Source organism: Mobula hypostoma, chromosome 17 (assembly GCF_963921235.1).
Source record: "Mobula hypostoma chromosome 17, sMobHyp1.1, whole genome shotgun sequence".
NCBI classification, from domain to species: domain Eukaryota; kingdom Metazoa; phylum Chordata; class Chondrichthyes; order Myliobatiformes; family Myliobatidae; genus Mobula; species Mobula hypostoma.
Window position 1 is genome coordinate 52,446,178 of NC_086113.1, and position 12,812 is coordinate 52,458,989.

Genomic DNA, 12,812 nt, shown 5'->3' on the forward strand with positions numbered 1-12,812 from the left:
TGAATTGCTGTGATGGAGAGCTGGAGCTGAATGGATGGGTCAGCGAGTACCTGCTTCCCTTGCTGGGACAATTCTGATTCTTATTCTAGGGCACTGCTAAGGAAAGTGCTGAGGGAAAACAGGCAAATTCTCCGTGAATGGTGAGGTAGATCATTTCTTGTCACCTGCACAAGATTGCTTTGAGTAATGCAGGTGGAAGTTGGAGACCAGTATTGCTTTCAACGTGGCAACAGATTTAGTGAAAATGAGGTGCTGATGAACATAATTTATCCTGTACATACAAAACTTGTATGAAAAGTTACGTCCTTATATTTTTGTTCATAAACATAGAGTAACACTAGGTCATTGGTCCTAATAATAGATTGTTTCTTCTTTCATCTGTGGTCACTTTCACCCAAACTCAGGTTTAGCTCTTGCAGCTATTTAGAGGTTTAATGTGACAAATTGTCCCAGTGCACTTTGTGATTGTTCTCAGTAAAAGTCTGACAGCATGTAACAGAAGGAAATAGCAGGCGAGCCTGGTCAAAAGCTTGATTAAGGAATTAAATCTTAAGGAGCAATGGAAAACAAGGTGGAGTCCCTGGAGAGGGTATTCCACAGTTTAGAGGTAAAACAGCTGAAAATAAGACCTCTGGGGTTGGAGCAGTTAAGATCAAGGATTCGCGAACTGAAGCAACATGGTGGGTCTCATCGCCTTGTTATGGACTTGAGGAAATTCAGCAAGTCCAAGAGTAATTGGTTGAATGAGGCAGATACTGAGATCCAGTCAGCATGTAAAAGCCAATTGTTAATCTCACTGGCCAGGCAGACGTAGGTTATGGTTGATTTGGAGGTTTTTCTTTTGGTCTTTTATTCATTCCCGTTTGTATTTTTTAAGCTGATGACCTCCGTGCAAATGAACAGCTGACAGGTCCCCATGCACCGGGAGTGAATTCCATTTTACCAAAGGAACATGGCAGCCAATTCTTTTATTTGCCTATTATCAAGCACAGTGAAGACGAGGTACATATCATATGTCAATTTATGTTTCTAGCCCATCTAGAATTCTAGTGCTTATTTATCGCTCGAGCTTCCCTATCTAACACTTGCATACAATTTATTAACTTTATTTAAGCATCATTTAATTTATCCTTAGAAATTGTGAAAAGTTTTAAAGTCAATACTGTTAATCTGTTTAATATCACATTTATATATTTGATTTATTATAACATTATATTAAATCTTTTTATATTTATTAAAATATATTTATACCTGTGTTATACTCCTGACTGTTTGAGCATAATGTTCACGCTTCAGCTGGTATTCTGTTTACTCATCTGCCTGCTATTACAAATGGATAAGTATGGTACTCAAAAGGAAAATAAAATGCAGATATGAGCAGTGGAGTGAGATGGATTTTGTCATAGAACCAGTACATAGTCAAAGAGTAGAATAGACTTCAGTACTGTTTTTTTCAACTACCAGCATTCTTCAAACCCTCCCCAAAGTTCTTCCTTCAGTCCTGACGAAGGGTTTCGGCCCGAAACGTCGACTAATCTTTTCAACTGATGCTGACTGACCTGCTGAGTTCCTCCAGCACATTGTGAGTGTTCCTTAGACTTCAGTACTGCAGCTTTCCTGTGAAACTGAGAACTGACCACTTTTGGTGATTGAAATCACCCTGAAAATTTTCTGTAGATCGAAACGATACAGTTTTCCTTACCTTACAGAGGCTGTGTAAATTATATTAGTATAAAAGCAACATCATTCGTTAAGTTTCTTGAGTCACCTTGAGTGCCTTGTAATCTTGTAATCTGGTCTCCTGTATATCTGAAAAACAGAACGCTGACTGGGTGATCATTTTGTGGATCAGCTGAGCTCAATCCACAGGAGTGACTCTGAACAACTTGTTGCCTGCCACTTCAATTCTCAAAGGTTCGTTTAATGTCAGAGGAATGTATACAATATACAAACCCCATTTCCAGAAAAGTTGGGATATTTTCCAAAATGCAATAAAAACAAAGATCTGTGATATGTTACTTCACGTGAACCTTTATTTAACTGACAAAAGTACAAAGAAAAGATTTTCAATATTTTTACTGACCAACTTAATTGTATTTTGTAAATATACACAAATTTAGAATTTGATGGCTGCAACATATCACGGATTTTTGTTTTTATTGCATTTTGGAAAATATTCCAACTTTTCTGGAAATGGGGTTTGTACATCCTGAAATGCTTTTTCTTTGCAACCATCCACGAAATTAGAAGAATGCCCCCAAAGAATGAATGACAGTTAAATTTTAGAGTCCCAAAGTACCCCCCCAGCTCCCCTCCCTCCTGCGTGTAAGCAGCAGCAAGCAATGATCCCCCTTCCCCCCAGCAGCAAAAAAAAGCATCGGTACCCACCACCGAGCACTCAAGCGTGAGCAAAGCAACAGTAAAGACACAGTCTTGCAGTACTTCAAAGACTACATTGTTCACCCGGTATTCGACATACCATAGGCTCTCTCTCTCCCTAATAAGGGAGAAAGAGATGTCTCCGTTTCACAGCGAGAGGGGAGACGCAACAAACAGCTCGCTGGTTTACGATGTTAAAAATCCTTTGCATCGCTTTTTCCAAGCTCTGTGCCCAAAGATCTCGGGTCTCTGGGCACACAGCCTTAGATCTTCCATCTCCCCCGACACTCCGGTCTTCTTCTCAGACACTGAATTCCGATCCCCCATCTCCAGAACCACGAAAACTCGGTCCTCCAAAGGCGAGCAGAGCTCTTAGGCCGAGCCCTTGATGTGCCAAACAGCAGCCAGTTGTGAAACCCCAAGAGTGGGTCCCATTCTCACCAAGAACCGTGGTCAGCGTGTAACTCCAGGTCAGGGTCTTCAAAAGAACCCTGAAAGGGAAAAGTAGAGGTATTAAAGATAGAAATAGAACTGTTTCTGAAGATGCCGTTAACCCTCCTAATCTCCTCCCTCCCATTCCATTTGTGTTTTTCAGTCTCTGTCCTCCTGAATTGTTACAATGAGATGCAACATACTGTACTTCAGAGGAACAACATCTCACTTGTCTGAGCTCATTGTAGTATGCAGGACTCCATACTAAATTCTCCAGCTCTAACTAATTCATGCTTTTTTTTTCTGATTGCATCAGAACTTGCCTTTTTTTTTGCCAACAGCCCTTTTTTCTATTGCTTGTACAGTATGTTTTGTCCAGCTGGACATTAGTCCAACAAATGAGCTTAACTGCCCCTCAAGGGTAATATTATTTCACCCATCACAGAAATTCCAGTTACAAATCCCATTGCCCTTCCCTACGTTCTCTGCTCCCTCGGATAACTAGTTTACCTCCTTTCTCAGGTGTAAAACAATTGAATTATACAAGAAAACTATACACAGACAAACAAAGATTGACAACACCATTGTGTAAATAAAAATAATACTGACAGCATAAATTGTAGAGAGTCTTTGAAGGTGAGTGTAGATTGCAGAATCAATTTATAGTGGCAGTGAATGAAGTTATCTATGCCATTTCAGAAGCCTGATGGTTGTAGCGTAATATCTGTTCCTGAAACTGGTGGTGTGGGACCCAAGGCTTCTCTACCTCCTACCCAATTGTAGTAGCTAGAAGAAGAAGGCATAGCCTGAATGGTGTCAGTCTTTCTTGTGGCTGCACTCCATGCAAGTGTATTCAGTGTATACAGGCTTTGTCTGTAATACACACCAAACACTGGAGGAACTCGGCAGGTCAGGCAGCATCTATGGAAAAGAGTAAGCAGTCAATGTTTCGCGTCGAGACCCTTCATAAGAAGGCCCCAAGTAAATGTATTCAATCCATGCAGGCTTTATCTGTGAAGGACTGGGTTCTATCCACCAGTTTCTGTAGAGTTTTTTTTGTTTCTGAGCATTGATGTTTCCATACCAGGTGTAGAAGTCTCCATGTGTGTAGAAGTCTGTCAAAACTTTTGGTGTCATTTTCTATGCAACTTCTAACAAAGTAGAGACACCATCATGCTTTCTTTGTGATGACACAGATATGCTGGGCCCAGGACAGATCTTATGATATGTTAATGCCAAGGAACTTAAAACTACTGACCCTCTCCACCTCTGTTCCTGGAACTGAGCTCAAAAACCCCCAGCTTCTTCCTTCTGTGGTCAATAATCAGCTCTTTGGGTTTACTGACGTTGAATGAGGGAACTGTTTCTATGTGCATAAATGCTCTGCTACCTGCGCCTTTTTACAGCATTTTCTTGATTTTTATTTCAGATTTCCTGCAAATACATTTTTTAATTTCATTTACAAAATTAGTAACATGAAACTGTTTCCTTTTAAGTTTTTGTTTCAACTAAAGCAAGAGAAGAAATGGTTTATTCAGTGCCAGTGTTCTGTAAGCGGATCTTGCTAATGTAATAATGCAGCCATGCGGTGACCTGAATGTAGAGCATCAGCAATCTGATGAAAAGCTCAGCTGGTCACCCAGCATCTGTGTGAAGTTGTTCAACCCGCTGAGTCCGTCCAGCAGCTACTGTAATGACATGTATTTTTTTAGAATGTTGGAATATGTGGTAACCTTTAGGCCTTGTTTTATTGCCTTAGTGTAGGCATCTGCTGTGTGGAATTCAGCACTGCCGGCAGTAAATGCTCATTCTTTGTCACGGAGTTCTGGGTTACCCTGCCAACCACAGCCATGGAGATAGTCAGTACTAACTGGGTGATACAAATTACAATGGATAAATCCAGATCAGATCTCAGGAATATGTGGCAACAAGATAATTTCTTGGTTTATATTGGAATTGAACACTTGTGCCATGGCATTGAAATAAGATCTTTGTATAAAAATGGTTAACCAAGCTCTGAAGGAAGTAATTCTGCTTCCAAGCATGTGAATTGTATGTAAGGGTACCAGAATTGGATTGCTCAAAAATGCACCGAAACCTTCTTTTTTCTCTTTTAAAGAAAATGGGGATTACTGAGATTTTTATGCTGAATTTCTTTGTTAAACTCAAGCTATTTATAAGCATTTTATTGATATTAAGTTATTTCAAGATGCTGGATCAAACCTCTCACTGCCTTTCTGAATTGCCGCTACTTTGCTTTCCAGCTTTTAGTAAATTTTGAAACTGCTTTCCATCTACCATGCACCCAGCTCTATCTACACCTGCACATTCTTACTCACTTCCTCTCGTTCCACTTATCTAGTTTGCCTTGTCCTTTTTATCCTCTCATTGTTTGTTCTGCTACTCCATCACATTACAGGTGGCATTATGCCATCTCCTCACGTCTTCCTTGTCCTGCCACTGACACTTTTCACTCCCTTACTTAACTTCCTCCCACTCAACTCACACTGGCTAGTACCCATCTGTAATTCACATACAAATTTAATATTCTTTCTGGTTAAATCAATCTGTCTTTTTCACTTTCTTAGCCTTGAGGTACCTAGCGTAGTTCCTGCTCCAGTGTTTGATACTAACTTTTTGCATGGACTTTGGGAGAAAGTTTGTGATGTTATACCAATTATTATGGTTAGGAATCCCTAACCACATCCCTGCTAAGCGCCAGAGAAAGAAAATAACATCAGATAGGGGTCACAAAGTGGTGAGGAATAGAAATGGACTGTTGATAACACAGTGGCTATATTCCATTTACTTTTGATAATATAATATCTCACTTTTCTAAATTTGAATGAGAAAAGGCCCAATCTGATCAAACTTTCAACATTTCAAATCAGACAACTTTTTCACTCTAAGAATCAACTCAGTGAACTTTCCCCTTAATAAAAAAAGACCCAAGCCCTAATCAGTACTCCAGAAGTGACCTTGCCAACTGATGCAACAGCACTTGCCTGTTTTTATATGCTACAAAGTTTTGCCTGCCTGAAGTATGTCCACCGACTATGTTAGGGTAGAATGTCTGGTTAACTTGTTTATTCACTTTTTCCATATGAGAAAAGGTATTCTAATACACCTTGTTTAACTAAATGGTTGGTCCATGGTATTCAACAGAACTTTGTATCATTTCCACTTTTGACTTTCACTCAGATCTAAATAAGCTGCTACTTTCTGTAGTTTTCCAATCTATTACCATTCTCAGGCCCCGATTGATGCAGAATAGTTTGTGGATTAACTCTTAATGTCAGATGCCTATAGTTCAATGCAAACAGCTGGTATTAACCTCCATTTGTAGCCAATTGAAGATTCCCTGAAGTTAAAGACAACCTTTGGGTGATGACACTGTCACTAAGTTCTGATGTCCAGCAGTGGAACAAAAACTTGCTGTGACTCCCGAGGTCAAACCTCCTCACAGTGACCCTGCACTGGGTTAGACCAACTGCAGCATCCCACATTCATTAAAAAGGAGATTTTCTGGATGTGAGAAGAGAGGTCCTGAGAAGAACTTACATTTAAAAATAGTTTGCAATTATATTTTTAATTATTCCATTCAATAGCTTTTATCATAGTTGTTCAAGTTAGAAACTTCCATATTTCCTAAAGTTCTTGAATACTTCAGGATGTCAGGGATATTTCATAAACCAATGGAAATGCTTGACAGCATTAGCAAACAGCAAGACTGGGGTGGGGTTTTGTTCCCTGTCACCGCCTTCCGGGCTTGTGTGACCTGATTATTTTGCATGCGAGTCTGGCACAGTTAGAGCCTCAGCAATGGATTCCAGGTTACTCTTAGCCAGAAAGTTCAGTTCTGAAAGCAGAGCTAGGTTAAAAAAAAATAATTCAGGGAAACAGGGGATGCAAGTGACAGTTACTGATGATAGAATCCAAGTAATTCACTGGTATTCTTGCATCTTACATAATACCTTCACCATGCCCACTTGTTTGGGAGCTGATCGAATCATGTTGTTATTTCCCTTCCATTTCCTTCCTCTCCCCTCACAGCCTTTAATCTTTCTCTCTGCTTTTCCATGTAATTTATTTTGTATCGTTAACTCAAGGTTTAGCATCCACCTCTGTTTGTAAGACCCCCTAAAATAAACAGAGACCTTGTTTAATCAAAAACTAATCTCCAGTGAATATTTTGAGTTTTCAGAAGGGATTGCCCGAAATTAATGCTTTCACCAATTATTTATTTCATAGGTTAATTTCTGTCCTTGCCTTCTCAACTGCTTATTTCTCCATTCAATGAAAGGCTTCCTAGTTGTGCTGCATCACATCCATGACCTTGTGGAAATTTGTCTTGTGGTTACTCAGCTTCCTGTTTATTGTCTCTTTCTCATCACACCTTTATGTGTTTTGCTGTTTTATAATTAAAATGTTAACTCAGCATGTCATAATCATTGCTTTGCATACTCTCAATCAGGCTATGTGTTGTTGCTACTGTATGATGGCATGTCAGCCAGAGTACTCAGCAATAGTGGTGCTGAATCAGATCCCTTCACTGTCAAGACAGGAGTCAGACAGGGCTGCATCATTGCACCCACTCTATTTGAGGATTATGAGGACACGCAGTCCTCTTTTATTGTCATTTAGTAATGCATGCATTAAGAAATGATACAATGTTTCTCCAGAATGATATCATAGAAACACAAGACAAACTGACTGGAAAAACTGACAAAAACCACATAATTATAACATATAGTTACAACAGTGCAAAGCAATATTGTAATTTGATAAAGAACAGACCATGGGCACAGTAAAAAGTCTCAAAGTCTCTTGGAAGTCCCATCACCTCATGCAGATGGTGAACCTCCAGCGCCGCAAACTTGCCGATGCAGTATCCTGGAAGCACCCGACCACAGTCCGACTCCGAGTCCGTCCGAAAACTCCGAACCTCCGACCAGCTCTCCGATACCAAGCACTGAGCACCATCTCTGCCGAGCGCTTCGACCCCAGCCCCAGCAACAGGCAATAGGCAAAGCCGAGGATTTGGGGCCTTCTCCTCCAGAGATTCTCGATCACACAGTAGCAGCAGCAGCGAAGCAGGCATTTCAGGTGTTCCTCTGGGCTTTTCACGGCTGTCTCCATCAAATCAGGATTGTGCACAGCCCGTAGTTAACACATACGATATCATTCAGAACAGCCGCGCGTGCTGTGTCGCGCCGCCATCTTCTCCTCAATGGCCAAGACCTGCTACAGGGAATCCCAAATATTATAGAATGAACAACAGGCTTTCCAACCTCAATTGGTTCAAGGCCAAGAACAAGGTCAGCATCACCACTATCACGGAGCTTCAGTAAGTGGATGATAGCGCCACCGCAGCACTCTTTGAAGAAGACCGCCAAAGTATCTTTCACGTAGCACCTCGAGTCTTGTTTTGAATATAAAAAAGACACAGGTCCCAGATCAGCCACTTATCCATCCCTCCATAAAAGCCAATGAAGATTTAGATCACTTTTCCTACCTTAGTAGCAGTCTTTCCTCAAAAGCAAACATTGACGCAGAGATCAACCACCAACTGAGTAGTGCTAGTGGATCCTAAGCAAGATACAGGGAAGGAGTCCTTGAAGACTACAGTCTACAGGTCTAAACAAAACTTTTAGTCTGTAGAACAGTTGTCCTTCCTACATTACTGTATGGAGCTGAATCATGGAACACCTACAGTAAACACCAGAAAGCCTTGGAACAATACCACCAAAGAGTGTTACGAAAGATTTTGAGTATCAGCTGGAAGGACAGATGCACTAACACCAACGTAGTTGATGAGGCCAACATGAACATCAGTTCCACCACGATAAAGCAACGTCAACTCTGATGGATAGGTCATGTCATTCGGATGCCTCACTCACATCCCCTCAAACAGATCCTTTACTCCCTGTTGAAGGAAGGTTAATGAGCAAAGGAAATGCTTCAAAGATGACACCAAAATCAGCCTGAAGAAATTCAACATTACATCTAAAAACTGGGAAGACAGTGCACTCTACAGGTGCACTTGGGAAATCTTTTCAAGAGGGAGCTATGCTACATGAGAGCAATCTCTGCTGTGCACCAGAGAACATGGCAACTGCAAAAGGAGAGAATGAAGAACCAAAAGACCCGCCCATGAACCACTTACTCATGTCCACACTCACCAGAATATGTGGATCCTGGATTGGCCTCTACAGCCACCAGAGGACCCACCAATAGACAACCCCGTAGCTTCTCCCAGGTCCTCAACTCATGTGCATGCTCTACTACTGGTGAGACTGCATCTAAATTCACAAGAGACTGCAGGTGCTGCTTTTAGACCAAAAAATTAAACTGCCAGAGAAACCCAAAGGATCAGGTAGCATCTGTGGAGGGAAATGGATAATTGATATTTTAGGTCTAGATCAAGTGTCTTGATTTGAAAAAATTAACTGTCTAGTTCCCTCCATCAATGTTGCCTGATCTACTGAGTTCCTCCGGAAGTCTGTTTATCTAGAGTGAGACTTACAGTTTTGGTTTTTTTACTTGCACTAGAGGTACCACAGAGAAAGTTCTTGAGTCTTTGCATTCCACTCCCCGCTCCCCATGTGTCCATTAACCCAACCATGATTCCCATTTTCATTCAGGATAATTTTCAAAAGCCACTTTACCTATCAACCCACATGGGTTTTAGGTATGGAAAGAAGCCAGAGCACCTGGGGAAAACTGTGCAGTTACAGGGAGAAAGTCCACATACAAAATCACCTGAGGTCGGGTTTAAACACAGGTTACTGGAGTTGGCAGGCAGCATTTCTACCTGCTGAGGTAGACATTCTGCCATCTTTTGTTCATTAGTATTTGCCAAATAACTGTGATACATTGAAAGAAAAGCATATATTTGCATGCCATCCAGACATTATTCCGTTATAAGTATATCTTGACAATACAAAAAGAAAAAAGAAAAAATGCAGATATAGTCATACAGTTACAGAGAAGTTGCAGCACAGGTAAACAACAAGGGCCATGACAAAGTGGATTGAGAGATTAAGAGTTTGCCTGGCAAGATGTCTGTTAAAGAACATTTTAATGAGCTGTGGTACCTGTTCTCAAGGAATTGTTTCTTCTGCCTGATGGAAAGGGGAGGAAGAGAGAAACTGGAGTTTGAGGAGATTTGATGTGTCACCAAAGACACTCGCAAATTTCTACAGATGTACTGAAGAGAACATTCTGACTGGCTACATCATCATCTGGTGTAGGGGGGTGGGCTACTGCAAAGGATCGAAAGAAGCTGCAGAAAGTTGTGAACTCAGTCAGCTCCATCATGGTCACTAGCCTCCGTCAACATCCAGGACATTTTCAAGAATCAATGCCTCAAAAAGGCAGCATCCATCATTAAGGACCCCTATCACCCAGGACATGTCCTCTTCTCATTGCTACCATCACGAAGGAGGTACAGGCGCCTGAAGGCACACACTCAAATACTCAGGAACAGCTTTCTTCCCTCTGCCATCCAATTTCTGAATGGACATTGAACCCATGAACAGCGTCTTACTACTGTTTTGCACTATTTGTTTAACTGTTTTATATATACTTGTAATTCATATTTTTTTATTATTATGTATCTCATTGTATTGCTGCCACAAAGACCACAAATTTCACGATGTATGCCAGTGATGTTAAACCTGATTCTGATTCTTCGGAAATGTCCTTGATAATGGTGGTTGTTTTCTGAAGACAGGGAAGTGCAGTCGATGGAGGGGAGTTTAGTTTTTAAAAATCCAATACAACTTCCCTCATGTGAATGTAATATTAAAATGTTCTAAGGTACTACCGAAAGAAAACTTGGCACAACTGTCAAAAATAGAGTGGTGAAAATTTGGAATGTGCAACACTTGGAGGAAGTTGATTGTAGGACCAGAGACGATGATAGGAATGAAACCTTAGAGGAATCTGAAAACAACAACTTTTAGAATTGAACCCTTGCTTGATTGAGGCTAAACTCCAGTGAATATCACACTTTCCAAAAAGGATTGCCCTTGGATAATTTGATATTTTCACTTATTATTTACTTCATGGTCCATATTTGTCTCTGCCTCCTCTTAACTGCTTATTAGCCACAATCTATAAAATAGATCAGTATATTGTCGAGAGGTAAAGTATGAATTGATTGGCATCTTTGAGCATATTAGTTTATGAGCACCTTACTTCAAGGAAAATGATATTGCAAACCTACAGTAATCCTTGTTTAATGAGCTAACTCCAGCAGGCTGGAGCCAGCTGACCTCTGACATTTATTCCACAGAGAAACCAGAGAACTCACTTAAAATGCCACACATACCAGTGGCTCATTTGACTGGGGATTTGCTCTGCAGATTATGTGCTTGAAGTTGCCGCGCAGTGAAAAGATGCAGAATTGCTTCATTGCACAGCACACGCATCCCTTGCCCTGGCAGAGGTAGTGTTGTTGTACACTTGTCTGGTGCAAATTATTTTCGGCATGCTTGTCAGTGTGTTCCAGGACTTTAATTGGAGCTCAGAGTGGATCTCAGTGCTTATATAATTGGTAGCTGATGTCACACAGACAACTTACCAAGGGAAAAGGAGAGGGAAAATAAATGATTTCATTTGACTGAGCTCGTTTTCTCTGAGTAAAGAATCCAAGAGCACAATAAACCAATTTTAACTTTCTTCAATATAAATATCACAATAAAATGCATCCTCTATATGTGATGATCTTAAACTGCAAAAAGTACTGGTAGCTTTAATGTAGAAACTTAAGATCCTGTTATAAACCAGGGCATTTTCTCTCCTGGCACCAGGTCTCCGCTGTTGCATCCTGGGACTCATCAGTCCATGATTCAATATACTTGAACAAAGTTACCAGCCAGAATGAACGCATCTACTTGATTGTAAAGGTTACAGTGCAGCTCAGCCATCCAGCTGCTGTGGAGCTGGTGTTACGTAAACGCATAGCCGTCAATGTTTACAATAAGCAGGTATGAAGATACTGATTGAAATGAACAAATAATCCTATATTTTCCAGCCAAGCAAAGGAAAACTGCACAACATCACCTCTAATAATTCCCCTTCCTCTGAATAAATTTTAGCAGGGAATCTGGCTCGTACTGCAATGCCTTGAACTGCAGGGACAGAAGGCATCCATGTAAAATATTAAACTTTATTATCGTTATGGAGACACAGTTATGATGTTTTCCTTGTTAAGTAGCAGTGTTAATAATGTGCTCTGTGGAATAACATGGATCAACATTGTCCTACCTTGTTTGCACAAACAGCTGCCACATTTTAGGTTGCACGCACATGGAAATGGGTTTAATTTGAAACTAGTGCTGTAGATCTACTGTTTGTGCATTTGAAATCCAAAGCCAATGCACGTTAGGAGGCAGAATGGAAAGGAGTAGTATACTCATTCTTGCCTGGCTTATTCTTCAGAAGCTTTATGCCAATGCTATGCCTTGGCCTCTTTCTGCTGAAATTCGGGTGTCTTTTTTTAAAATATTTGAAGACAGGATTGTGCATTGCTGGTTAGTCCTTCCTTTGTATAATTGAGGGTAGGATAGGGGGGAAATCTTTTCCTTGCACACTGCTCTCCTACGGTCAGGTAGGAAATTCAGGGGTGCTGAGGGAAAGGGTAGAAGTTCAAATTACTTGTTGATAATGAACCTTTTGTCGTCTTCTCAGTTAGAATTTCCACAGAAAGCAGGCCCCGCTGAGCAAGTTCACGATGCTGCAACACTGGTTTAGTTATAGTGGGTACACTGTGAACTGATAGTGGATATTGAATCCAGTGGTGTTGACTGTAAAAGCTCTGTACCTGGATTGCATGTATAGGTGGATATTGCATCATACTTCTGATCTGTGATTGTAGTTGATGGATCTTTAAGGGATCAGTACGTGGCCCAGAAATCACAGATTACTAAGCTCCCTTTGTATTTCTTGTTGCTCTGGCTGACCCATTTTTCATTAATAACTCTATTCTTTGTATC

At 40.7% G+C, this 12,812-nt stretch overlaps 1 protein-coding gene across 6 annotated transcripts in view; it reads left to right on the forward strand.

Moving 5' to 3' along the window:
- kif13a (kinesin family member 13A) overlaps positions 1-12,812 on the forward strand; it is a 273,571-nt gene that overhangs the window by 226,442 nt on the left and 34,317 nt on the right. For all 6 annotated transcript variants that reach the window (XR_010020777.1, XM_063069892.1, XM_063069895.1 and 3 more), the window contains 2 exons: positions 878-1,002; positions 11,628-11,804. Coding sequence is in view for 5 of the 6 variants with exons in the window: in XM_063069892.1 (XP_062925962.1) it covers positions 878-1,002; positions 11,628-11,804 (302 nt within the window). In the remaining variant the exon portion in view is untranslated. The remainder of the gene's footprint in view (positions 1-877; positions 1,003-11,627; positions 11,805-12,812) is intronic.